At 41.8% G+C, this 27,405-nt stretch overlaps 1 protein-coding gene across 4 annotated transcripts in view; it reads right to left on the bottom strand.

Moving 5' to 3' along the window:
- Positions 1-11,587: 11,587 nt before the first annotated feature.
- Positions 11,588-27,405, bottom strand: part of ZCCHC2 (zinc finger CCHC-type containing 2) — a 41,374-nt gene continuing 25,556 nt past the window's right edge. For 2 of the 4 annotated variants that reach the window (XM_041427750.1, XM_041427748.1), the window contains 8 exons: positions 25,285-25,368; positions 23,352-23,409; positions 20,514-20,652; positions 19,005-19,069; positions 18,064-18,158; positions 15,119-15,247; positions 12,911-14,419; positions 11,588-11,957 (listed from right to left, as the gene is read on the bottom strand). In XM_041427750.1, the coding sequence (XP_041283684.1) occupies positions 11,890-11,957; positions 12,911-14,419; positions 15,119-15,247; positions 18,064-18,158; positions 19,005-19,069; positions 20,514-20,652; positions 23,352-23,409; positions 25,285-25,368 (2,147 nt within the window). In that variant the 3' untranslated portion in view covers positions 11,588-11,889. The remainder of the gene's footprint in view (positions 11,958-12,910; positions 14,420-15,118; positions 15,248-18,063; positions 18,159-19,004; positions 19,070-20,513; positions 20,653-23,351; positions 23,410-25,284; positions 25,369-27,405) is intronic. The other 2 variants (XM_041427749.1, XM_041427751.1) reach the window with 2 other exon arrangements.

Raw genomic sequence — 27,405 nt, forward strand, 5'->3', positions numbered from 1 at the left:
GCCCATTGGTAAAGGGCGTGCAGCAAAGGTCTCCTTCGGGTGCCTGTCCCTGGGTCTCTCACTGCCACCAAAGCCACCCACAGCTACTTGTGGCAGCAATGCAGAGAGAGAAAATAAGATTCAGGACATGCAGGAGACATCCACATGACTGGAGAGGCAGCTGAAGGCCTGCTGGGATGCACCAAGGTTCCTCAAATGATGCTAGATATCTACACCTGGACTACTTTAATCCAGCCCCCTGTCTATGCCAAATAAGAGCATTAAGTAGGACAGGAGGAGACAGCAGCTTATCCAAGAATTGCAATGATAAATATCAAAGGGGCGTGTCCTGTAGTTCTTGCTTTGCCTGCTTAGAGAGGACATTTGTATCAGCAGTGGCAATGACAGGCCACCAGCTGGAGCACAGTGTGTGGCACCTCTAAGACCTGGCAGCGCTGGCTGGGTTGGGGCAGGAGATGAAGAAATATTCCCACCTCACCAGCATTCGCTGGGAGCTGCTGGAGATGCAGAATCACAGAATATCCTGAGTTGAAAGGGAACAAGAACCATCAAGAAACACAAACAAAAGCCTTGAAGGCAGAGGCAGGGAAGGAGTGAAATTTGCTTGGCTTGTGATTTGTCTGTGTACATCAATCTGGAAGCTTTTTGCTGCTGTTCCCTTTTCAGCTGTCACTTCAGCATGAAGATGTAAAATTTTAGCAGGAAGGGGAAGCACTCTCAGCCTACCTTCAAACCACAAGTTGTAGTTTTGTTTAAAATGGGAAAAAGAGATAAGCATGGCAGGGAAGGACAGCATCAACCCATAATGCTGGTGGTGGCTTCAGAGGCACATTGGCCCAAGCACCTCAAGGAGGACAAGAAGGCAGTTTCCAGGTAGAGGAAGCAGGACAAGAGCACTGCTGAGCCACTGAGGTCTACCTGCTGTGCTGGGTGAGCTCCCCACCAGAGCTCCAAGCCTTGTGCTTCTCCTGGGCAGCCAAGTCTAGCCCTGCTTTGGCCCTTGGGCAGCAGAAGGACCCAGAACACACACGTGCACTTCCACCATGTGCCACGCCGGTCTAGAGCTCAGCCACTCTCCTGCCAGCCACCCAGCTCGGGGACCACTGAAGTGACCACCTTGCCTATGCCCGAGTTTGCACTTCAGTTCCACAAGGGACAGAGCCCACAGCGACGCTCCTGTGCAGTGCCCCGTGTCCTGGACACAGGCAGGCCTTGTCTCCCCACTGCAGCTGATGCTCCCCACGGGTGTGAAGACAAGGGCAATCTGCTTGATGCTCAGAAGAAACTGAATCTGGAGAGAGTGTTTGTCTCCAACTACGTTTTCTGAGCTTTTAAAGCCCTTTGAGCCGAAACATGACATTATCCAAACAGAACATGATGCTACAATAAACAACACAGAACAAAAATACATAAACTAATTAAAAGTGGAATGACTTACAGCCAGTGAAACCCAAAACAGAAGGATGGAGCAAGGTCATTGTGGACACACAGAGGCAGACAAACAGCAGCATATGAGACTCACAGGGAGATGAAATGGAGGGAAACCGCAGGAAAATGGCATAAGCAGGTAAGAGAAAGTATTGTCCAACTCACCCAGCAGCAGGCCTGGAAGCAGGGATTTTGTGGCTGATCCCATTGCCTCACTGTGAGAGAAGTGAAGCAAGAACAGGGGAAGTGGTAGCACAATATGGCTTGTGGCCAAAAAATTAGATGAGACCCAACAGAGGCAGCACAATGGAAGAGGAGATGAAGGGGGAAATGACCTTTTTGTCATTTGGATAAGTGTGCCCAGCTGAGCCCAGGTTTCTCCTCACAGGTGCTATTGCACACCCCACTGGTGAGAGCCCAGCCAGAACAACTCTGCTCTGGCTGTAGGATTAGAACCTCTCTGGAAATAAACAAACCACCACTCAATGCATTTGCATTCACATTTGTGAGGCAGCACCACAGGATTATTGCTTCTCCTTTTCTCAAGGAGGGAAAAGTGGCATTTTAGACACCAAGTGCTAACAAGCACAGACAAGTGAATTTTTAGCTGAGACTACAGTATCTGTAAATTAGAGAAATCTATTTTGCTTTCTTTGATAAGGCAACTGCAGTCTGAAGCCAAATCTGCCCTGTTTCACCTGTCCCTGCTGCCTCAGGCACAAGATGTAATACCTTATTTTAATAGGTCTCAAGTGAGCAGTGAAATCCATAAGCACACAGTTCGATGGCTTCCTTGCTGCTGCAAACACACTGTGTGGGAGTGCGGCTGCAAAGCTCTGTTTGCTTCGCTGGAGGGCCCCAGCCAGCTCAACCAGCACCAGGTTCCTTTGGCTCTCCTTTTGTTGTGTGACCAAAATCAGTTCCAGAGTACCTGGGACTGAATTTGAACCTGAACCAGCCTTAAATAAACAATACTGACTGACTCTGTTATCTACATTTTAGTCCGAGTCGTTCTATCCTTTCTTCCCTCTCCCCATCTGTGTTCTGCCCTCTGCAGTCCGGGTGACTTCCATCTTTATTTCCACCCTCTGGTTTTCAGCCCACGGCTGATACAGAACCAGTAAGAAGGAAGGAAGCCATGACTTACCTGGGAGGGTTTTAGGACAGCACCTTGCAGAAGGGACCTCACCTGAGATGAAGAGGGGACGCAGGACAGTGAGGCTGCCCCATGAGGGAGAGGGATCCCAGCCTTCCCACAGCGCCCCACAAGAGCCAGCAGCTGGACACAGTTCCATCAACAGCCCCAGAGCAAGGGCAGCAATGGGGCAGGCCCAAGGACCACCCCAGGGAGCAGCAGGAGAGGGAAGCACCCAAAACACGGGCCTGAGAGCCATCTGGGAAGACGTGGCCGGCACTTAGGTGGGATGAGGCGCATGGACAGCACCAACCAAGCAGCACCAAAGCCTTGGCTGAGCCAGACTGGGGCTCTGGGCCCAGGGGAGGCTGGGCAGGCTCCTTCAGGCCCATGAGTGCCCCCAAGGCCCAGCTGTTCATCTTGCACCAGCTTTGGCTCCTTTTCCCCCGGTGCTTTGCGGAGCAGCCGCCCCACTGGCGCTCTGCTCCGTGCAACGCTCGGTGCAGCGCGGCTCCCACTCCGGGACGGCGCAGGCAGCTGCGGTGGCTCCCCGCCATCCCTCCCTCCCTCCCTCCCTCTGCCGCCTTTAAACTCTCACGTTTCCCTTTATCAAAGGCACGGCCAGCTGTAAAAATAATATCCTGGCATGGATGGAACAATACAGCACAATATGCAAACACCTAAGCAGAGCAAAGCGCGGCTGCGTGTGGCTCGAGAGAGCAAGCGTTTGAAGAAAAATTAATTTTGTTTAATTTTATTAAAGAACCAAGGGAGCTTCCCAGCTTTTAAGTGGCAACCGGAGGAGCCTGGCATGTCCCTCCATCAGAGACAGACGGGAAGAGCTCATGGACCAAAGGGAAGAGAGCATATGGAATGTGTTACACATGTCTGTCATTGAAGTAAGGAGCTTTAAAGAGTTCAGAAGGAAACTAGATACATTTCCAAACAAAAAAAAAGCTGAAAAATACAGGGTGAGTGACAACACCCAGTGGGGATGGGACAGGGCTCCCATCGCCTTCCCCCTGACTGAGAAAGCCTGAAGCATAAAGTCTTTTGAATATGGAAGTTGTCTAAAACTGGTTAAAGATGTGCAGTGAAAGATGAAACTTTAGGGCATTAATTGAGAAGGCATTTTTGGGAAATGAAGAAAGTAAGAGCCCAAATAAATGGTTAAACTTTGTAGGAGCCCACACTCTGCCTATACACACCATTGGAAATGTCAGGCTGACTTGATCTACTGCATCCCAACCCAGGCTCTACTTGCTTGCAAGAAGACCACTGCTAGGTGCCTTTAAAATAGATCCAAAATCAGAAACAACTGAAGTTTGTAAATTAAGCTTCTGTAGCACGGACCACCAGCGAGCAGTCATGGTCCCTCCGTGGCTCCTGATCACAGCACCCACTCCTCTGCCAGCAGGATGCTCACCCCCACCCACGTGCAAGTCAAAACCTGCTCTGAAGTGCTGTGCGTGTCACCTGCCACTGGCCAGGAGATGGCATTCCCCTCCCCGAGGAGGTGGTCTGGAAAGAGCAGGAAAGTGAGGGCAGATCACCAGCTAAATGCAGGTTGAGATGTAACCTGCAAGCCACAGGATGGTCCCTGCTGAAGTGAGCTCAACACCTCCTGCTCCTGTTGTCTTTGCTGATGGGGCTGTTGGTGCAAATGAAAACACGGCTCACACAGGTGCCTGAAAAAGCTTCAGAAATGGAACATCAGCATTCTCTTTCCTCAAGCCCCTGTGCCAGGTGTTGGGCAGCTGTCCCTGCATCCTGAGCCCGAAGGCAGAGTGCTGGTCAGGCATGAGTGTCCTGCTCCTGCCAGGTCTGCACTGGGCAGTGCAGCACAGCACCTTCCCACCAGCTGTCCCATGCAGGCATCAGCATTAGGAACCTGCTGGCAATAAAAGCATTATCATATTCCCTTCCACAGTCAAGAACAAAACTTAGGAAAATGCTGTTGTTAGTCTCCAGCAGCTTGGCTAGACATCTCTGGCTTGGACGAAGTGACAGCTTTGTCACCTCAGGGCAGCTGCTCTCCCCAGTGGTGCTGGAGGCATGACAGCCTTTGGGAATCAAGCTTTAATTGTAGAGTATCCAACCACATTTGCTTTCCTGTCTAACTCTGAATTAACATCCTGTTCTTTGCCTCCTCCAACTAAGAACATGCTAGAAATGAGACATCCTTCCTCAGAAAGGAAGCAAAATGTGTTTTCAGTGTGCGGTGCAAAATCCCAGCTCCAATTTAGCTGCCTTTGCAATGGCAGGCACTGGCACAGGCTCAGACTCTGATAGCTATCCTCTTGCACTGCTTATTTTATTTTGAATTAGCAAGTTATACTATCATTTGGGAGTTTCCCCATCACAGATTAAAGCATTTCAAATGGCCCTCCACGTCCTTCATAACAATGTTTAAGGCACGAACCATAACATTACCGTCTCTGTCACCTTCACCATGTGCATGGCTTTAGCACACATGGGAAAGAGACTTAGAAAGGCTAACCAGGGCAAAAGTGACATTAAAAAAACACCGGCAAACACATAAATGGGAAATGGAAAAACCCATCAAAGGGAGACACCACTCAGAAGAGTGTCTTAGCTAGCTCTGTGTAGCTGTTCTTAACAATTACGAACACATTATAAGGTTTTAAATGTATTGTTCTAGTCTGTCCCATGTCCACATAACTCAGCCCTGTGCAGATTGCTGGAAGGGCTCATCTCCTCTGTCATGTGTCTGATCTGGCCAACTGCACTGTGGTGACATGCAGAATTCAGCTGGTTTTGTACCAAATTGATGCAGTTTCTCTTTGAAGTTCTGTGCTATGAAATTGATCTGAGCTGTGGTAAGAAATCAAGTGATGTGTGGAAATTGTCTCTCCCCAATGCCCTTTCCTATTTTTTTGGTGCTGCTATTGCTTTCCCCTGCCCTCCTCTCCTCATGTTACTGCTCTTTTCATCTGTGATCTTTATTTTGTACACTGACAGAGGCCAGGATTTACATGCCTGGTTTGAAATACCCAGGAGGCCTTGGCAAGATGTACCTCAGAGCCAATCTGGTCTTAAAGGAGCAATTAAAGTAAGTCCCATGATGCTTTCATCCAGAAATCTTGAGACTGCTAAGCTGTCTTCTCTTTTGCTGAGGCATATACATATCCTGTAAAAAACATTTCAAAGAAAGAAAAGGAGCATTCTGATAGCAACACAATTACTTTTATACATTATATTTACTCAGCCTAGACATGCCATCAGTTTCAAATCTTAGTTTTGGCTAAAACAAGAAAAAAAATCTATGTTGAAATGGCATCAAACTACAAATGATGCAAAATTTTAATATTTTAATATAATGTTTGATTATATAAATTATATTTTATTATGCATCTCAAAATTTTTTAAAGAAGTTCTTAAGCAGTATTTTAACACCAAAGCTAAGTGGCAAGTAAGTTTTTAATACAACAATCCCCATCTTTCCATAGTCACAGCAATGAGCATTGGTAGGAGTTAATTCTTATCTTTGTATCCATCTTCAACATCCTGTGCCTCAGGAAAAAAGCATACTTTAAAAGTCAGTAAAAAATGGACATTTTAGATCAGAGGAAAGTTCTAAGATGAATGCACAAGTGGTTAAGATACAGCTTTCCTTTTCCAAGTTCAGCATTTTTTTCAGCCTCTGCTTTTGTACCTTGTGCTATTGACTCATTCATGTAACAGTGACCCTGTACACCAGTCAGGGAACACATATCAATATTAAAAATAATTGTCTTATTATGTTCTGTCTCTTGGGCAAAATGTTCCCGAGCATGAGATATTCCAGATAAATGTCTGATCTCTGGACCTTCAGGCTAAGTAGAGAGAGGTAAGACATTACCCTCAAAGATAACCAGACTGCCTCAGGAATTACTCCCAGGAAAAAAAAAAAAAAAGAAAAAAAAAAAGAAGAAGAAAAAAAAGGCTTCACAGTGCTCAGAAAGCAATTCTCATTGTATGAATGCAAGTATCTAGAACCATTTTGATCCTCAATAGTTCTTAAGACACGGCTTCCACATCTGGCTGCAATTCTCTGCATCTTCAATATTCGTTATGACACCTGGGCTATTCTAGCTCTGGTTTGGGTTGGCAGAGACCTTTAAAGGTCGTCTACTCCAACCTCCCTGCAATGAGCAGGGAGACCTTCCACTAGATCAGACCCCTATCCAACCTGACTCTGAATGTTTTCTGGGATGGGGCACCTACCTCCTCTCTGGGCATCCCATGCCAGTGTTTTACCACCCACAGAGTAAAGAATTTCTTCCTAGTATCTAATCTAAACCATCCTCCTTTTAGTTTAAAACCACCTTCAACCACCCTTGAAGTGTATCAGAGGCCACAATAAGGTCTCCCCAAGAGCCTTCTTTTCTCCAGGCTGCAGACCCTCAGCTTTTCCAGCTTTTCCTCACAGGAGAGGTGCTCCAGCCCTCTGATCATCTTTCATGGCCCTTCTCTGGACTTCAGGTCCACATCCTTTGTAAGTTAGGGAGCTGTCCCAGAGCTGGACACTACTCCAGCTGGGATCTCACCACAGAGGAGTAGAGGGGGAGAATCACCTCCCTCAATCTGCTAGCCACACAGTTACCATTATTTTTTTGAGAGGTAACAAGTAGTATGCTCATCATGTGAGAAAATACATAAACATGAGAAAACTCAGCAGAAATGAGCATTACAGAATAAAAAGTCAAAGCTTACTTAGATGGCATGAAGATGCTGAAACCAAGTTAAACTGAATCATCTGAGATTACCTCAGATGTTAAAGCACAGTGCCAATAACACCAATGGTTTTGATTAAGAGCTGGACTCAATGATCCTTGTGGGGCCCTTCCAACTCAGAAAATTTTGTGATATCTGTGATTTTAAGTGGTACCTCAGAAGTTCCCATATATTCCACTGGTGGAGTTATGCTGCCACCTATTGTGAGGATGAACCTGACACAAGTTATTTTGCTAGGCAATGTTTGCAGTAATTACCACTTGTCTTTCTCTTCTTTCTATTAGAAGCACTTTCTTCTGGAATATCTGCTGCCGATCAATGCTGGTGAGAGGCTGCAGGCATAGGTGGCCTTTCAGCCGGACCAAATACAGGTGTTCATACATTCTGATCTCTAATCTACCACATGTACAGTTTAATTTGGTGTCTGCTGCTGTCAGCACAAAAGCTGGTCCAAAATGGGAACCCTGCTCCTTTACTCCGATCGGTGGTCAAGGAACGCAGCCATGGGCAGGGAGGCAATGTGCTGTCCAACCATAATGCTCCGAGACGTGCCCTTCCTTCCTCCCTCATGCGAGGAGCACAGGACTATAGGTTAGTTCCACAAAACTGAGACAGCACTTGAGCTATAGTATAAACTCATGACTGTGCCTTTAGGACCCCTCTTCTTTCCCCCAAGCACAAGGGCAGTCCACGTGGCCATTATAAATATTGTGCCTGACTCCAGCAGCTGCAGTTACCAGCCCTGAGCAGGAAGTTCTGTTTTTCCTGTGTGCAGCATTTAGGCAAACTTATTTCAGGAGAGCAACCTCAGGAGGCCCAGGCCAGCACACCTGCAGAGGCTCACACCATGAGCAGAGCTGAAACAAACTACAATAGTACTTCCATCTCTCCAAAACTGAAGTAGCTTGACACCGGCCAGGTTCTGCAGTTCTCAATGTACCTTTCCCTAGCTTTTTACTTCCCCCTCTCCCTTGTGTTCTGTGTGGCAGAACAGAGATGCTGTTGCTCTTTCCTTCACCTCTCCAGTAGTATCAGCTAAGCCAAGACCTAGGCACTAGGCCATCCCTGTCATCTTAAGGTCACTCAGCTGGGAAAATGGGGCCATCTGTTCAGCCACAGCAAGTGGCTTGCATGATCACACTCCCTTGTGCTCCTTCCCTCCAATCCTCCCCAGGCCTGCCTCATTATTCACCTTTTCTTCCAGTTTTGGGAAGAAAATGGTTCCAATCCAGAGCAGCACTGCACACCAGGAGCAGCACAGGAGTGACTCCTGGGCAGCCTGGATAGCTACTCAGGCCAACCAACTAGTGGGATTTTCTCATTTATCTTTTGAGCACTCAGCAGCTTCCAAGCCACTCCGCAGGAAGGAGAATCTCTGGAGCTGCAGCTGGAGTGAAACCTGATTGCACAGGCAGCAGTGGTGCAGCCAGAGAAGAGAGGACTGCCAGGTACAAGTGCTGTCAGCTCTCCAGCAAATCAAGCACCAGAAGTATGAGGTGTTTCTGCTGTTTGCTGTGCCACAGGGTATGTATTTTTCCACTTCTGAACTGAGTCCGGCCAGGATCTGTCAAAGTCAGGGCTGCTTGCAGCACAGAGGCAAATGAGTGCACCAGCAACTCAAGATGGCACTGTAAGTAGCAGATGGCGTTTTCAGAGTATCACCATTTACAAACTCCTTGGATGATATCATTTGCACTCCCAGGGAAGGGACATGGGCCACGTGCAGTAATGGAAACTGTGTGATGGTGTCTGTGTTACACATCCCCATGACTATGGGAATTGCCTGAAAGGTTGGGTTCATGGGCAACTTTCAGCCTCCTCATCACCTGAACTGGTTTCTCCAGAAGTAGGTTGTTCTGGGATAAAAAAATCCAAGGGAATAAAAAAAAATCTAGGATAAAAATTCAAGGTAGTCTGTGGCCCTTGGCTCCATAAACTGCAGCCAAATAGTAGGAATTAGAAGTACTCCTTACAGCAGAGTTCTAGGATAAAAATCCAAGGTAGTCTGTGGCCCTTGGCTTCAGAGATAAACTGCAGCCAAATAGTAGGAATTAGAAGTACTCCTTACAGCAGAGTGAGATCAGAGTCCTCAGTACCCTTCTCTTCCTAAGAACAACCTGAGCACATCCAGACACTCCATTCCTAGCAGACCCTTCCGCTGCCCCGATCAGGCAAATTTTTCTAAGCTTCTTTCCTGCTCCCAGCAACTCCTGGTGCCCTCCCATTTATTTTAGAAATAGAAGATAACAGTTTGTGGTCACTACAGGACTAGGACACACATTATTTGCATGCAGTCAAACAAAAAAAAAGCATGATTAACGTGGATTTTAGCCCAAATCCAGGAGCCATCAGGTTAGGATAGGCTTACCTGTTCTGAAAGGTCCAAGTCCTGGGCCTATCACACAAGGGCAACCTGTTTCTACCAGGAGATCTCCTCTATCTCAAATTAAGTTTAAATCAAGATACAGTATCTTGACTTCAGACACAAGACTGACCTCAGTTTAAGTCAAATACTCTTGGCTTTGGCTCAACAGTGACAAATTCCAACCAAAATGGTAGTTTGCCAAAACCTCCATCATCCCATCCCTATACCCAGCAGCAGTGACTCATCATTCTCAGTGATAAAGGACAGTACATGCACACAGGTACTTTTTTTCTTTTTTTTTATTGCTGTTAATTCAAGGAAAAAGGTTGCATAAAATCCAATCTCTTCTAGAAATATAAGTGACCTTTCCAGTACATTTCAAATATCAAAGTATATGGTAAACATACAAATAAAGAGAAGGTAACATACCTCCTATTTACAGTACAGTATTTTAAATCATAAAATAAGTTCCATAAAGTACAACTGGCAGGTAATTCACAATACAAGTCCATTGGTGGTTTAACACCCTCACTTCAACTCAAACGCAGTTCAGTCATTTCAAGTGGTCCAAAAATACCCAGATCAAATAAAAATTTTAATCAAAATAATTTTCATTTACTACTTAAACTTTTTTTTTTTTTTTAAATTAAAGCTTTCATCTACCTCCCTCCCCTTCCCCCCCCCCTCCAAGAAAAAAGTTTCCAAATGTACACTGGTGCTATAAATATAAATGCTATCTATGAAGAAATGTAGTAATCAAGCTTTTTTTTTTTTTTCTTCAAGTTTTTTGTTTGTTTAGCAATTTATTAGACAGCTGAACCAAAGATTGATTTTTATTTCATCCCTCTACCGGACACTGGGTCTGATTTTAAGATAAAAACATTTCTGCCATGAACTGTGAGGAATGCCAAACCTTATGGATATACAGTGGTAGTTGTTCATCGGTGTTGAATGCAGCAGTCAAAAAACACACTCGTCTTCCAGATAACCTCAGTGCACTTTAGGAAATCAAATATTACCTGGAAGCAATTTAGTACATATATTGGCTTTTAAAAATAAAATAAAAAATACAGCAGCATTAAACTTACTTACTCATGATACTGACATGTTTAATACCATCTTAACACTCATTTCAGTCTTTCACATTATACCGTAATTACGCATAGTGGTAAATTGTTATAAAATAGTGACTTTCCTATTTGGTAGACAGGTTCTAATACTAATACCTGACTATTTTGTAGAAAACCATAGCTTTTGTTCAGTTTGAAATAAAACATTTACATTCTAAGTACAATGCAACACTGTAATAGTTTAGGAAAAAAATATTCAATCAAGTAATGTTCATTCTGTGTTGACACGATGTAGAATAGCTTTAAAAAAGGAAAAAATGCTGTCAACTTTCATTACAAATGCAAACACACTGAGTACAACATTCATACCATTTTTTTCACCTTTGTTGCTGAACATACAGGCTAAAAAGCTACAAGGGAAGAAAAATCTGTCAATTTAAGCTCGTTCATTTCTCTAAGTCTGTTCCAGTCCACACAGTTTCAGCCCCTTCCTGCTCTATGTATTTTCATTTGTTTGGGCCTCTCAAGAGCTGCGTATCTGTGTTATTATCAGGTATAGTACACATACACTGTCGTGTTTTCCTTTGGACTCTGCTAACCGGATGTTTGAACATCTCCCCTCAATTCATGAGCATTAAATTTAGAGTACGGGCAGGGTCTGTATGAACTGCTAAACACTCATGCAAGTCCAACGAATCCACGTGGACAACCAGGGAAAGTAAAGAAAACAGCAGCATAAGGAGAACAGGGAGGGAGGGAAGAAGATTGTGGTGGGGAACACGACCAAGTTTCTTCTTTCACCATATGACTGCTCCACCAGTGATGTCAGAGGTCAGAGGAATTTTTTTTAAAAACTGCAGTAAACATTGCACATGTCTCAAGTCTTCAGTGCAAAAGCATGGATCGAATGCTCTGTCTGATTGTTTGGCTGTGTGTGTGAATTACATGCATTACGCAAGCCTCTTGTAGAACCAGGAGGAGACCAGGGACTCAGCCTTCTTCTTTTGTACGGAACAGAGGTGCAAAAGCAATGAAAAATTCCAAAAGAATATAAAACCGGGAATGTCCCAAAACACAAGACCAACCTCCCCCTCCCGCACACACCTTCCCCCAGTTTCCCAAGCTTCACTTTAAGTAGGCAATGTTTACTTGTTTCAGTCTGCAGAATCCAAGGTATCATTGGAAGGGGGAGGGGGAGGTGCGTATCTCAGTCTGTAAGTGCCTAAAACAGGAAAGAGAACTACTAAGTCACTGCTCACAATTAAAATGGATTACAAAACCACTACAAGGTATCAAAATGGACATGCTCTTCAAAAGGCACTATCATCCTCCAGTTCTTTTAAAGTAGGTCCTCAGACTTTATCCTATTTTCTTTCATCCTCTTGCTAGTTTAAAAAAAAATATATAGAGTGTAGATATAGGACTTGAGCTCTACTGGAAAAATGAAAAGGTTCATCTTTCCTGTTCCGGTCCAATCAAACTACTAAAGCCAGAATGGGAACAAGGGCAGGAATCAAAAAATAGATTGTGCTCAATGCAAACCCTGCATTTTCCCCATTCTTCTGGATGGAGAGAGAAATGGAAGCTATTCCTTTTACATTTAGCTCCAATTGGTTTCTGCCTTCTGCTGCAACTTGTCTCAAAAGTTAAATGTATTGCATGATGGGGCACAGAAAGATGGCTGATTCTGCAAAGGTAAGCCCTAGAAAATGTTAAATATCAAATAGTTAGTCTATTGGTTTTTCTTTCAAGTCTCAGAAGTTTAAGGAATCCAAGGTCATATCATAAACAGTAACTGATTTCTTTTTGCCAATGAATTCTCTCAAAAAGCACTCTACGGAATGGGAAAATTGAAACAACATGCAAGTCTCAACATAATGCCAAAACCAAACCAGTGAAAAAAGAATGACAATTTAGGACTGGTATCATTTTACTTTCCAGCTCCGAACCCATTTTCAATTTCACACTGTGAACCCCGTTCCCTCGTACTGTTCTACAAGATTTTCAGGCAGAGATAGGATACTTTGCAGTTTTAGAGCAGGTCACTAGTGCACAACCATTTACACGAAACATACACACGCACACCTTTCTGCAAGACCAGAAACAGCACATTCAGAAAGGTAAAGAGAAACTACCAAACTCAAAAGCAAGTCCGCTGGGAGTTATCATGATTACCTTGTTGACTGGCCTCCATGGATGACTGCTTACAGTCCTGCGCATAGTGTCCACTTACACCACAATTGTAACATGAAACGTTCCCATTCTTCTTGGGTCCCGACCCATTTGTGTTGGCAACTACGTTAGGTGCTGGATATACAGGATAGAACCTCCCAAATCCTGCCATCTGCTGCATACCATAGTTGGCTTGGCTTCCCATCACTGGGTCATGCATAAGCCCGTTTGCATACGGAGACTGAGGCAGGAAGAACGGAAGTTGTGTTCCATTGCTTTGATGTGCTTGATTGAGGTAGCTGCCATTGCAAAGTGATGGCAGAGTGAAGAAAGATGGAACTCTGTAGACTTGTCCATGAAGTGGGTTATGATAAAAATAGCTATTAATCTGAAGGCTGCCATTGGTCCCACAGCTACACCTACGTCCGCAAGAACCACAAGGGCCAGATCCCAACTGCTGCGGAGGTAACATTGTCCCGTTAGTGTTATTATTCCCAACAGCGTTTATGTAGGATGTGCTGTCACTCTGTGCAGTGCTGTGTGTTAGAGCGGGGCTTGGGCTGGGGGCAGGGCCTGGCGTGTGTGTCGGGATTGCAGGAGGAACAGTGGACTGGACCTGACCAACACCGAGGCCAGCGGACTGAGGCGGTGAGGAAGTTGCTCCAGTGCTCAGCACGTTTGTATTCTGGTTGGGCAACACACTGGTAGCGTGAGGGCTGCCTGGCAAAGTGTACGAAGCTGGTGGAGGTGGCGGTGCTGCTGTGGAAAGACCAGCTGCTGGAAGAACTACCTTGAGATTGGTAGGCTGAGGGATTGCTCCTGGGTTTCCCTCAATGTGAGGCACCATTTGATTCAGTCCTACCACCTGGGATGCGGGTTTTGTGATGGGATCTGTAGTAGGAACTGGGGATCCTGGGAAACTACCTGGATTGTGGACTGGGATAAAGGCAGTATTTGGTGATCCAATACTTAAGTTTCCTGTCGGCTGCTGTGGTCCGTTAACTGTGCAACTTTCTGATGATCCCTGTGGAGAGGGGATTTTCAACCTATGTATTGCCAAATGCAAAGCAGGGCTACCAGGCTGGACAGAATGTGGAAGGAAAGAAGATGGGACTGGCAAAGGGGAAGCCATGAGCTCAAGGCGTTTCTCAGGTTCACCAGAGGTCACTGGGCCCATTCCCGCAGGAGGGGAATTCGCAGCCTCTCTCACCGGCGAGACAGCGACGGGTGTGGTAACCAGCATTCCCATGGTTTTACCATCTGCAGATATGGGTGGTGGGACAACTGCTTCAGGTTTTTGGGCAGCGCTGTGCATCACACAGTGTAAGGCAGGCATGAAGGAAATATGCTGAAACTTTGCATTCAAAGGCTCTTCTGAAAGGCTCCCATTTTCATTATTCACTGAAGAGATCTGAGCAGATGATTTGTTCATATTTGATGAACTGACAGCACTGTAGCCTGTAAACCTGGTTGTATTTTGATTCCCAGAGTCCTCAGAATTGCTGTCTGTATCTGTGGGGACAAAAGCATTTGTCAGTCAGAAGAATGAACCTCAAGCAACGGAGAATCATGCCCTGGACCCATTTACCCATATAAAACCTATTGAGTTTGAGGACATGAATGATAGTTATGTCTTCCCAAACAGTGACAACTTCGAGATTCTTTTCATTCATCCAAATTAATCTAGGTCCATCTTCGTGACTTGCCTATATCTCCCTGTCCAACTAGCTACTATGTCTTTGACTCGTGCATATCTGCAAATGCAAAGAGTAGGACACACAGTGAATCAGGAATTTGCATCTGTCTAGAAAGATATTAACACAGATTATTTAAATTTGGAAGGAGTGGCAAATTGTCAGTACAAAAAGACAGAACTCTTGGACTTGCCACACGTAATTTCATATAAACCCAGCCCCTTTCAGGCCTAAGTTTTCCACATTATTGTACTGTGGAAATTTCTCAAGAGAGCTATATCACTGAGGCCAAAAAATTATGACATATGTTTATGTCATAACCTAAAACTCAGTGGTATTTAAACAGTGCTAGAAGCCCTCAAAACACCCAGTCATGAAATCCACAAAGAAAAATGTATTCTGTGGCTAGTTCAGAAAACAAAGTACCTAATCAAACTGAAAAACAAACTAAAATAAATGCAATAAAGAGATTAGTCCAGGAATAAAGGCATTCATGCACACTCTCCATAAATACAACCTCTGTCTTTTTCTTCTTCACTATCAAAGCTTTCCCGCCCATCATGTCGTGGACTAGAAGGAGAGCTGTAACTTTCAGATGATGTTTCTCCACACGTATCATGACCAGATCCAGCATCCAAATTCAGATCTACAAATAAAAGTTGTCAGTTTTATTTTTTGATCTCAGTGTATGGAAGTGAGGTTATTTTGGTTTTCTCACATTTCCCACTAGTTGAGATTTTTGCCTGTTCCTACTTAATTGCATCTGTCCCCTGTATTCCTATCACTTCCACTCCCAGCACTTGGGACTGGTCTCGTCCCTAAGTTTGCGATGAGTGATCCTTGGTGTTAAAGAAGGTGATGCAGAAAATTGGTATTTATGCAAAGCAGTGAAAAGAATGATGATCCTGAATGACTGATTTCCTCTGAACGGTAGCGATCCAGCATTTCCGCTGGCAGAGCTGCAGTGCTCCTCGGTGACACCATCACAGGCAGGAAGCTAACTCAGCAGGACATGGCAAAACAATGCACCACTTCACAACTCACTCTTCTAGAACAGGCTTTAACCAAACTCTATCAACAAATCCTGTTTAAAGAAAAAGAGGTGAGCTGAAACAGTGGTCAACTGTTTTCTAAATTCTGAATGGATCACAGGACACTCTTTTGCTGGAAACCACCTTTCAGGGTGGGTAGCTACTATGGTTTGGCTTTCAAGTTCAGCCTCAGAGGGGAAGAAGAATGACAAATGCACCCTCTCTCAGAATCTATGACAGACACAAGCTGGAAACCACAGCCCATGAAAACCTTGGTTAGCAAAACCTCAGGACAAAAATTAGAACACTAATTATAATTATTATAATTTATAAATAAAATAATTTCCCCCTATTTTTTATTGCAACTGGAAGTTTAACAGATTGGGAGGGCTCACCAAAAAGTTGCCTGGATGCTTCAATTCTTGAAATAATTTCCTGCATTAAACCCATGATTGCTTAAATTATTTTAACAAGTACTTGGAACATCTAATATAAACTGGAGCCTCAGTGTGAACCTGGGATCACTAAGAGCCAGAGTCTAAAGTGCTAATCACAAAGTATTCAGTCTTAAAAGTTACCATTGTAACTAACTAATGCTTCAGACAAGCTCAAAATAGGGAGGAAAAAATGAAAGAAAACATGATGAAGTTAAGAATTACAGACTCAAAACAGGGCATTTCAAACCAAGCCTGGATATATAAACCTAGGCAGAGATTCAGACTGTTATTTTTCCCCATAGACTATTTCTCCAATAAGTATCTCAAAAGATGTTTTGATGTTTACATGTGGGTTGAAAGCTTGTCTCTTGAGCAGGATTTAATGGCTTCCAGCCTCTGTGGGTTACAGCTTCTTTTTGAACCAGCCAACAGTTTCACAGGAGGCAGTTTCACATCTGTAGAGTGGTGGGTAGTGAGCAAACAGAACTCCTATGGAAAAGCATTCCCTACTAACTTTGCAGAATCAGACAATCAACTATGTTGGAAAAGACCTCTGAGATCATCAAGTCCAACCTATGCCTAACACCACCTGAACCATGGTATCAAGTGCTATATATCCAATCTTTTTCAAAACTCCTCCAGGGATGGTGACTCCACCACCTCCCTGGACAGCCCATTCCAATGCCCAGTCATTCTTTCTGTGATTAATTTTTTTCTAATGTCTAGCCTGAACTACCCCTGGCACAGCTTAAGTCTGTGTCCTCTTGTCCTGTTGCTGTTTGCCTGGGAGAAGAGACTGATCCCCACCTGGCTACACCCTCCTTTGAGGTGGCTGTAGAGAGAGATAAGGTCTCCCCTTACACACCACTGCATCACCTCCTAAACTGTCATTGTCAGTTCATAAAACAGTGCGTTTTGCCTGACAACAAAACCAGTAATCAATCAGAAATGCATGCAGCAGAGCTCTGCTGTAGAGTATGTTTTCTGCTTAATGGCCCTTAACTATAGCTTTCCAAAACTCTTCTAGTTTTGCTAAGTTTGTGAATGGTGAGTTCTTAAAAGTTTTACTCAAATGCTATTTGCAGAAGGCAAAAACACCTGCCCATAAAATGTCAATAATTCCAAACTGGATCCAGCTGGAACTCTCCAAGGGGAGAAGCAGTGAGAAGAAAGAATGAAAGTTTAATCAAGATTGTATCACTTTTAAGGGTCCTTTCAACACTTAGGCCAATTAGGTGGTGTAAAAAAAAAAGCTAACTCTTTGTCAACCTTCTGCCACAAGAACTACATGTAAGACAGGCAAGGTCGCAACTGATAGTGGGAAATTAGAAAACATCAAGATGAAAAGCCAATGGGTAGCACAGACCTTCAGGAATTTGTAATACAGCTTGGAGACTCAGTTTACTACAGGAACACAAATATAATTTTTTCTTACAACTGGCTGATGTACACAAGTCTTGGCTTAGACACTACATTTAGGATTACCCTAAACCTGAAAACCCTGCTAGGGCAGCATACACAGTTCTAAGCTGTAGCTCAGTGGTCACATGGTTTAAACACTATAGTTCATCAATGGTTCACACCACAGGTTTTATACAGGTTTCTTGTGGGCCATTACACAACTGATGAAGAAACTAGTCAGCTGCAAAGGGCACACTAATGGCAAGATGCTCCATGTCCACACACTCAGACTGCTAAATTTCATATGGAAGTAGCCCAACAGCAACTGTTTCTGCAATTACTCCATGCCATAAGCCAACTTAGGCAGACTACACTAGTATTTTGCCACCCTATGCATGAAGAGACACACCCCAAGCAACTGGATACACAAGTCTAGTGCATTCTATACAGCAAGTCAAAGCACAAATTAGACTGCTTATATATCAACTTGCACCAAATATTTTTCAGACTTGTGGTTTCCCGTTTACAGAAGACCTCGAATAAATCAGCTGCAAGTTCTGTTCTTACTAACAGCTTTGGAAAAAGCCCCTTACCTTTTGCTGTCCCAGTACGGATGTGCTGCGATGCTGCAACTCGAACTCCATTGCTCCTGTTAGTCAACCTGCAGTCAGTTTTCTTTGCTTTCTCCCTGTGTAAATAATTTCATGGCTTTTTTGCAAATGCATGAGCACAAATAACCAACCATGAATGAACATGGAATGACACTGGAAACAAAGGCAGTGACTCCAGGCCAGAAATGCGTATTTAATAGATATAACAACAAATAATAAACAATTAAATAGAGGCTGCTGGTGCAATATACCAGGAACTAAGCTACAAGCAGCGTTACTAAACACTGTGAATAAAGACCTATATAAGAAAAGACACCAGAAAGGAATAGGAGCAGCAAACAGTGAAGTCATTTTTGAAAGCTGATGTTTGTAATGCAGCCCTACACCAGTCAAGCATAACAGCATCTGGAAACTTGGAAGTAGGCAGAATATTAGGTAAGGGTGGAAGTGCTTTCACTTCTCACAGTGCAGAGTTGTGTAGCCTGCAGGAAGTTCTGAAGCCCTCTGATGTACAGATTGTCATCGATAAGACGTTTCAGCCAGCTACCACTCACTTCATAATGTTAAAGGCTGCCATCAACCCTCATTTGATTTTCAGTATATTCTGGACAGCGTTACATCTCTTAAGTTTCAAATAAATATAAAGGGGAAAAGGCAATTTCGTATTGGTTAAGAACATACTTCCACTTCTTCACCTTCTTATTAAATGCCAAGCAATATTTTGAGAAATTAATGCATTCCCTTAAAATTCTATTTTTCAAGTTACTTCTTTACAGAATATATAACAAGGATTTTTATGTAGCCTTGCCTCACACCATGCCAGCTCTTGTGCCAGCACAGCAAATGAAAGCACTTAATTGACTGCATTACTGGATTACGGGTTTCATTAGATTTCTGGATTACCGGTTACATTAGAAACCTACTTTTCCAGCTGTGGCTTTCCTTTCTTCTTGCTTACTGTAGACAGACTTCGTTTTTCCACTGTGTGCTAGACAGAAAATAGAAAGACACCAGTCAAACAACAGAACACCCCTTCAAGACCCACAGGTCCACAACTCCAAGAGCAGTGGCTCACAGGTGTTATAACCACCCAAAGAACCACTTGGTCAATGCATCTGAGCCTGTAAAATCATGTCTTGTGTTTACACAAGAACCAGCAAAACTCAACAAATTATTACTTGCAAGTATACCAGAGATATCAATCAAATTATTGTTTGCCTGCTGTTCTTCCTCCAGAGGACAAAAACAAATGTGTTTCATGACATACCTGCCAAAAAGGCCGATCACCAAGCTTAAGGAGCTACAAAATTTGTTGACATAAATGGAATGATTTGATAGTTGGGAGTGGAAAACACATGTGATAAATTATTTGTACATATGACAAGCAGATACCTAGCCTTAAACTGGAGGTTTAAGCTGCTAAACTAAACTCTAGCATACAGCGTATAAGCACATAAGGAAAAACATAGGACCTACACAGTTTTTAAAGTATACTATCAATAACTGCTATTAACAACTCATATTTGGCAAGGAAGTAAAATTTACGAGAATTCTGAAATCATCTCTGTCCAACACTGTATCTGGACTTCCTTTAAATAGCTTTTCCTTTGCTTTAGTAGATTAACCTTCTTCTTACTTCAAGCTCGCAGTATTCAAGCTTTGATGCAGCTCACCATTTCATGTTCAGAAGCCAACCTCAACTCACTACCCTGCTTTATGAAGTAAGGAAACTATTTCTGTTTGGCTTGCTATTCCACACATAACAATCAATAGCCAGATTCCAAACATAAATGAGAGTAATATTAAACAATTCTAACATTCTGTGTTTTTCATACATAAGCAGTGAGCAAGCTTCCTGCCTGCAATTTCAGTAGGAGATAATTTTATTTATAAATAATTGTTCTGTCTACCTATATTCACAATGAGATTGAGCATTGAAGAGACACAAATCCCAGAAAAAGTATATGCATCTATTAACTTTTTTCAAAGATTATTACTTAAATAATGCAGGTAAGATAGAAATAATATGTTTAACCTGTTGTACCTACTATACCATTAATACAGTTTACCTACTAAAACTGTTTCTAGTTTGTTCCTTGTAATAACAGAAATTGCCCAAGTGTTCTGGAATCCTCTCTGATGACAATGCTACAGTAACAGGAAAGTGCCTGATCAGAAATTAACATTAGACTTTACTGATTACTTACATTCTCCCGGGGAATTTTATTTACAAATTCATAAACAAAATATTCAGCTTTCTAAGAGTGTGGTAAGGAATTATGAAGGGTTTTCTAAGCAAGGTAAATCAGCAGCAACTTCAACACTTATTTTGTACAATTTCAGCAGCACTTTTAATCTTTTAAAGCTAAATCTCATCATGTGCAGTGGACAGTTTCTCGGAATATGGTTTTAAAGAATAAACAGCAACACACCTGGTCAAGGAGGTTAGTACAGTGCTCTGGGTGCTGCTGGACAATACAGCTTTTCCTTCTCCAGTCCATTACCCCATTCTGCTCCGAGTGCTGAATGTTAAGGCTATCCAGTGAAGAACATTTTGCACTGCTAGTGCTGCTGAAAAGTAAAAAAAAGCCCCAAAAGTTATGTTGATGTGAACAAACCTGCAGGCTTGTCTTATCAACATACATATTTTGCATCATGTTGGGAAATTTTGTTTTCAGAAAACCCTAGGAATTTTCAAGAGATTTAAAAGACGTAAATTACAGCAGTTCTTGTGCTCTAAAGTTATGATCTGACCATAACTGGAATTTGTTTTTCATTTGTCTACTATAATTTGATGTAAAATTCAGAACAAGAGAATTTGTAGAAAACAGTAATTAGGGGCAGAGTTTTCCTTGGACATTTCTATACACAAAAACTTTGCTATTTTCATACCAGACGTGTGGCAATTTTCCAGACAGAAATGCATTCTGAATTCATCTTCTTTCTTCCTTATCATTAATGACAAAGCTGGAATTACTTTGTAATCCCTTTTTCAGAATTCATGAGATATTTAAAGAAAGGAGTTACTACAGATCACACTGCAAACTGTGTTTGTTTCAATTTCAAAATGGTCATCTTGCTTTGCATTTTTACCTTCAGGAATGCTAGTTTTGAGTAGTGCTAGGAGAAGGGAGTTACACTTGGCATTTACTTTGGACTTTATAGCAATTTCCACTGAAGCTCTGCTCTACAGCAGCCAGTCAGAAGCAATACTGAACTAGGTCTGAGACCCCTGGTCAACTAAATCTGCTGGAAAATAGTCAGGGTTCTGACAGAGTCAGTAAGGCACACGGACCTATAACCTTTTCATATCTCATGCAAAATTATGCCTTACTGCAGGTTGGATGCAGAAGAAAAAAAGGAGTTAACACTTTTAAATTCTTATCTAAATACTTATGCTGATAATTGAAAGTGCCTTTTAATTCAGGGCTGCTGGCAAGCTGCTTCACAAAAGCAATATGAAATGTTACTTAGTTCCAATGATGGCAGAAATCCAGCTCACTTGAAAGCACAAGACATGCTGAAGTTCCAGTAGCTACTTACCAAATATCTCTGTAAGGGCTCAAACTACTTAAAAGATACACAACAGAATATTAAAAAAAAAAAAATTAAGAAAATGGCAAGAACCCAAGGTGAGTAAAGACAGACATAAACCCCTGATTGCAAAGACAGAAGCAAGGTCACTTTAGAAACTTCTGCCAAGTATAGGTAAATTATTTCACTGCTAAATTTGCAGTCATTTACTGGAAACTGTAATATTACTAAATTTTTTGTTTTGTATGTGTGATCTCATTCCTACCAGTAAAATTTTTGACTTTTCAAGAGTATGGCTGCAATACTGAATGAAAACAAGAGGTAGACAGATGCACAATGTACCAAAGCTATTTGAGATGAACTGCTTGTGACTCTCAATAGCTTTATGAGTATTCAAGAAAGAAAAGTTTAATTCAGTGCCATTTCTTTACAAACCCATAAACAAAAGGCACAGATTTTAAGGAGATAGACACATAAACCAAACAGGAGAGGGCTAACACACCTCTAGCAGTCAAGGAGTAAATACATTTCCTCCTCTTAGATATACAGAAAATAATAGCTAAAGAAGCTAAAGAAGTTTCTTTCTCAGAACTTTGTGGAAATGTCTCTCCCTCTCTTTCCTACCTGAAAGACAGATCCTAAACTGTGGTCAGCCTTAGTGTAATTCATTATACAATTAATAAAAAAACCCAAAAACACCAGTTTCTTTATTAATAACCATAAGCTACTAGATTTGGATCCCGCTCTGATGACTTTGTAGTAGACTGTATACCTGCTGTTGTAATCACAGATTTTGTCAAGGAAATATATACCTCTTAAGGAAATATAAGCTGAAAGTATGACAGTTTAAAACCAAAACAGACACAAAGCACTAAGTTGTCTTGTGGTGAGTTCACAAAAAAATTTGCCTATTAAAGATCTCTGGACCTTAACCAACACTATTCTGTGCTATGTTTATATTCTAATTACTGGAATTCCAGGTAAATTTTCACCACAAGATAAATACCTTTTACAGATAAATCAACACTGACCAAAATTGTAAATCACAATAAATTCTGCATCCATTTGTTTCCCTTAATTTAGCTGAATTATGCACAACTACGTGCAAACATACCTGAAGTTTTAAATCAAAATACTTTTTAATCAAATAAATGAGTGAATTCACACTAGGTACTTCAGGGATCTGAAGGCATATATATCAACCACTTTAAGGTGGTTAGGAGCTGCTTCCACTTACACAAACACAATGGACACAAACCAGCAAGGTGTGTGTGCATTTGCCAGTAAGCAAGGGCGAGAATGGACTGCCTTCTCCTATAAGCTCCTCTTTGAGGTTGCTTAGGCTTCAAATCAATAGCACTGAAATTTTCAGTACAAGCATGGCAGTATGTGCACATAGGAAAGATACATGCCATACAGGTTATGGCATGTAATATCTTATAAATACAAATCAAAGCATCAATTCACATAGTGAAGATTCACAACATTTGGGAAAGAAGAGCTATCCAAATGAACTAGTCCTACAGATTTAGAAATAAGGTCTTCTGAACTATTTTTCTAATAGTTCAGAAGTTAGTAACAACCTCCTAAATTATAAAAATAAGATCAGAACAGCCCACCACCAACAAACAAAAGCTCCACAAAGAAGCTTTAATCTAGAAGGACACATACTCTCAAAGCACCAACAAATGGAAGTTCAGACATGTAACATGGTCACATTACACCCTAGTACCTACTTGGCAACAGGACTTTTTCCATTATGTTTCTTGTGAACTGCTGTGTGCTGCATTACATCTGGAAAAAAAAAAAAAACAACAAAAAACCCAAAGCATAATTTCAACAGAAATTCCATTTAATCTTTTAAATCAATCCAGCAAATTCATCTTTCCATCACTACCAGGCACATAGCAGAAGACTTCTCCATTAAAAAGGTCAGGCTTAATTTACAGTGCTGAAATTAGCAGGTGTTGCAGAGAAGACAAATGAGTTTGAATAGATTATATAAACAAGACTATTTACCTTCCATTTCACAGAAGAATGAAACAGAAAGAGAGGAACTATGACAATACCAATGTTTGCTCACCTCTATATTTAATTCTAAGCACTGAATGCATGACTGAGTATAACCCAGTATGAAAGAACAGAGAGAGAAGAAAGGAATGAGTCAGAAATGAATACAACATTTTGTTATTTCTTCTGAATATTGAAATTAATCTCAAAACTATGTCACACATTCTGACTAGCAAACTAAGACAGGTCCTACACTAAAGTACTGCATTCTAAACCTGAAAATTCACTAGGCAAGTAAAGCTTTGCAAATTACACCTGACAAAAAGAGATACGACCTCAAGGCCAGGCTGGGTGGGACTCCAAGTAACCCGGTATGGTGGAAGGTTCCCTGCCTGTGGCAGATGGTTTGGAACTTTAAGGTATCCAACGCAAACCGTTCTAAGAGTCTATGAAGAAAAACTGAGAACTTTAGAGATAGAGTCTACCCTTTTTTTTTGGGCAACTATTACATTTTAACAAAATAAACTTTCCTTAATTCCAACTATTGATGATCTTAGTATTCTTGGTACTTAGAATTTTGCCTGAACTCCTGTCAATGCTACACCTAAGTTCAAATTATAGTTTAAAAATTTGAGAAAAATAATTTATTTTTAAACTTCTGGTAAACACTTCACTAAAATGGCATAAAGGTGTTCTGAAATGCATTTGTAGTTTCACCACATGAAGAGATTTATGTATTTTTAAGAGCAGTATAAAAAAGACTATTTGAGCAAATATATTGTAAATTTACTCAGTGTGCTCTGAACACTTAAGAATATGGCAATGATTATTTTCATAAGAAAAAGCTGCTCAAACTGCATATGTAGATTACTGAATCCACATAAATTCAACAGCAAACTTCTTATGAATTATTAATGTGAAAGAGGATAAGAGTGCTGTCATTACTTGACAGACAGCATAAGTGTTCAGTGGTCTGTGTTCACCTCTCAGTGCCCTTTCCCATTCTTTCCACCTACCAGAAGCTTGTACTTGTTTCCTTCTAAAAGCAATGCAAAACTGGCTTGCTGTTCCTTTCAGAATGAAACTACTGACCAGTTACCAGGCTGCTGCTTCCATGTGTGAACTGTTTTTGAGGCATTTGAAAAACACCAGCTTCCAGACTGTAATCAATACTCACTACAGTCTCAACCTTAGTAACAGTCCAGAGCATCAAAGCAGCATAGGTTAAGAATAAGAAGAGGAAACCTTGAATATTTTGTGTAAAATTAGAACCTAGACAAATTTGGCATATTTAATGTAAAACAGTCTTGAAATACTCTTGAAATACTGCATTTAACTCTGAACCCTGGTAATTGAAAAATAAATAGGTAAAGACATGAAAGTTTATAAATAATCTTATGTAAATTGTGAGATATATATTCCTGTTCAACACAGCTGTGAACTTCTGCCTTTGAGCTGTCTATGAATTCTGCCACTTCTTGAGTTATAGAACAACCTCTTAAGGAAACTGCTGAAAGTACACAAAAATTCTTCACTTACATAGCAGATTTAATTCAATTTTTGTACCACTTTATACCAATGGAGAAATCAGTCAAGTGTATGATTTCCAGAACTGTGTGGTAAAATATCTCAAAGAACCACCTTTGAGTACACAACTACCTTCCTCCTGACTTGAAGCTTCTGAACTGTCCTCCTTGAAGTGTTCTGCTGTCTTAACCGTCTTCAAAGAGGGCTGTAAGTTACCTGCAGAGAATAAAGTTCACGTAGTAACTTTATAGATCTTCAACAACTGGACAGCTCCTGAATGTTTGCACTAAACTGGAAGCTAGGGAAATGGAAGACTGATCTTAGTGGCTGGCATGTGGCAGCAATTTGAACATTGCCTTCTTCAAAGCAGGCCACCTCCAAGAGTAAAGGCTCTTAAGAGATACTTTTATTTTGAAGAAAATAGTGTTGAAAATAATTTTAATGCTATGGTACAATTTCAAAAGGCTGTGATTGTGATAACTATTAGAGATAATCCTACTAGGCTGCACTTCAGATTTTTCTTTATAACAATTTTGTTTTACAACAGGAAATGGGAGGAGAGCAATGACAGTTACGAGCATACTTCTGCAACAAATTACACTCCTCCACTGTCAAATCATTCATCTGCCAAAAGCAACCCAATTTGGGCTAAAATCTTCTGGTGTCCTTAGCACAGTCTTCATACATCATTTTTGCCTTTTTATGCCAGACATGATGAAAAATAAGTAAGAATAATATTAACAGTTTTGTTGCAAAAACACCACTTCCATGCTCTGAGAAAGGACTTAATTTCTTAAATAATCTAACTCTAAGAGTCTACTCTTCCCCTCTCAAAAAGTTCCAAGTTAGTGCAGGTAAAAGCATCTGAAAGCTGTTGCTTAGGAGCTTGAAACATTGGTAAGAAAATCTTTCTGAATATCATCTGCATTGAAGGTAATAAATCCCCAGAGATCATGCTCCCATGTTGAAATCAAAAGTCTACTGCAACCTGAAAAATTGTCTAAACAACTGAATTTAGGAACCAGGAGGGAGCTAATTGATTTCCTCCTTAATGGAACCATAGCAGCATAATTAAGCTTACTGAATATTCAGTGTGAGAGCCCCACTATTATTTAAGGTATGAAGACCTTTCACAAACATAGAATTTACTCCACATAGGTTTTGCTAAACAACTTTGTATCTCTGTGAAAAGATATTTTTATCCCTCTGTATGGCAACTGAAGACCAATTTAAGCCACAAATGCTTTGTCTGTCAATTAATTCTGCATGCTTTATTCGAGAACTAGATGAGATTTTTATTAAATATATGCTTCCTTTCCCAACACTGTCAGCATATGCAAAACGTGCAACTACAACGAACTTGCAGTAACAAGGAGCAGGTTTACAGGAATCCCTAGAAAAACACAAAAAAGCAGGAAACCTAGAAAAACACAAAAAACCTAGAAAAACCTGTGTTTTTCTAGGTTTCCTGCTTGGAAATAAAATAAAACAATAAAAAACCCCCTGAAGGGCCACTTGACTGGGGTGATTTTGGCAACAGGTGGGGTGAGCACTTTTGTCTTCATACAGCTTCTATTAGTCTGCACCACAGGAAATATGGCTGTGAGCTACCATGGACAAGTCATCCAGTCCCTCTTCCCCAAAAAAAAAAAGACTACACTTAAATGTATCACAGTAATTCTCTTCATCAAATGTTTTCTTAATATCTAACGCAATGTTAGGGCCTGAATCATACCAATGGGCGTTGCAACTCTTCCCTGCTCTCCCAAAGGCTTCACCTGCCCACAGTGAAGATCCAATCTGGTACACTGCAGTTCTGCAATTTGGGGTGTGACTGCTGGGAAAAGAACTGGTGGATGCCTCACCCAGGGCCTCCATCCTTTGGCTTGGGAGCCGCATTTGAGCTCAGGCCCTCGCCTAGGGTGCACTGCCAGCACACCTGTGCCTGGACATGAATATTGCTGATCCTGTTCTTAACCCTGACCTACTGACTTGTTTCTCTGCCTTGACCTCAGACCTGCCTCACTACTCTGAACATGTCTGGTAATCACAAGGTTCTTGCCTGCCCCTGGGTCCTAATCTTCCTCATAAGAAGTTAAGCCTAGTGCTTTCTGTCTGATCCATTAGAGAGAACAGATCATCCCCGTTACATTAGGACTCTGGCATTTGAAGACTTAAATCATCTTCCATTTGAGACTTTCCTCCACTCTACTAAACAATTAAGTTCTTCATCCTGTCTGTCAGACATTCTAC

This window comes from Onychostruthus taczanowskii, unplaced genomic scaffold, assembly GCF_017590055.1.
Source record: "Onychostruthus taczanowskii isolate IOZ18803 unplaced genomic scaffold, ASM1759005v1 scaffold119, whole genome shotgun sequence".
In the NCBI taxonomy this organism is placed as follows: domain Eukaryota; kingdom Metazoa; phylum Chordata; class Aves; order Passeriformes; family Passeridae; genus Onychostruthus; species Onychostruthus taczanowskii.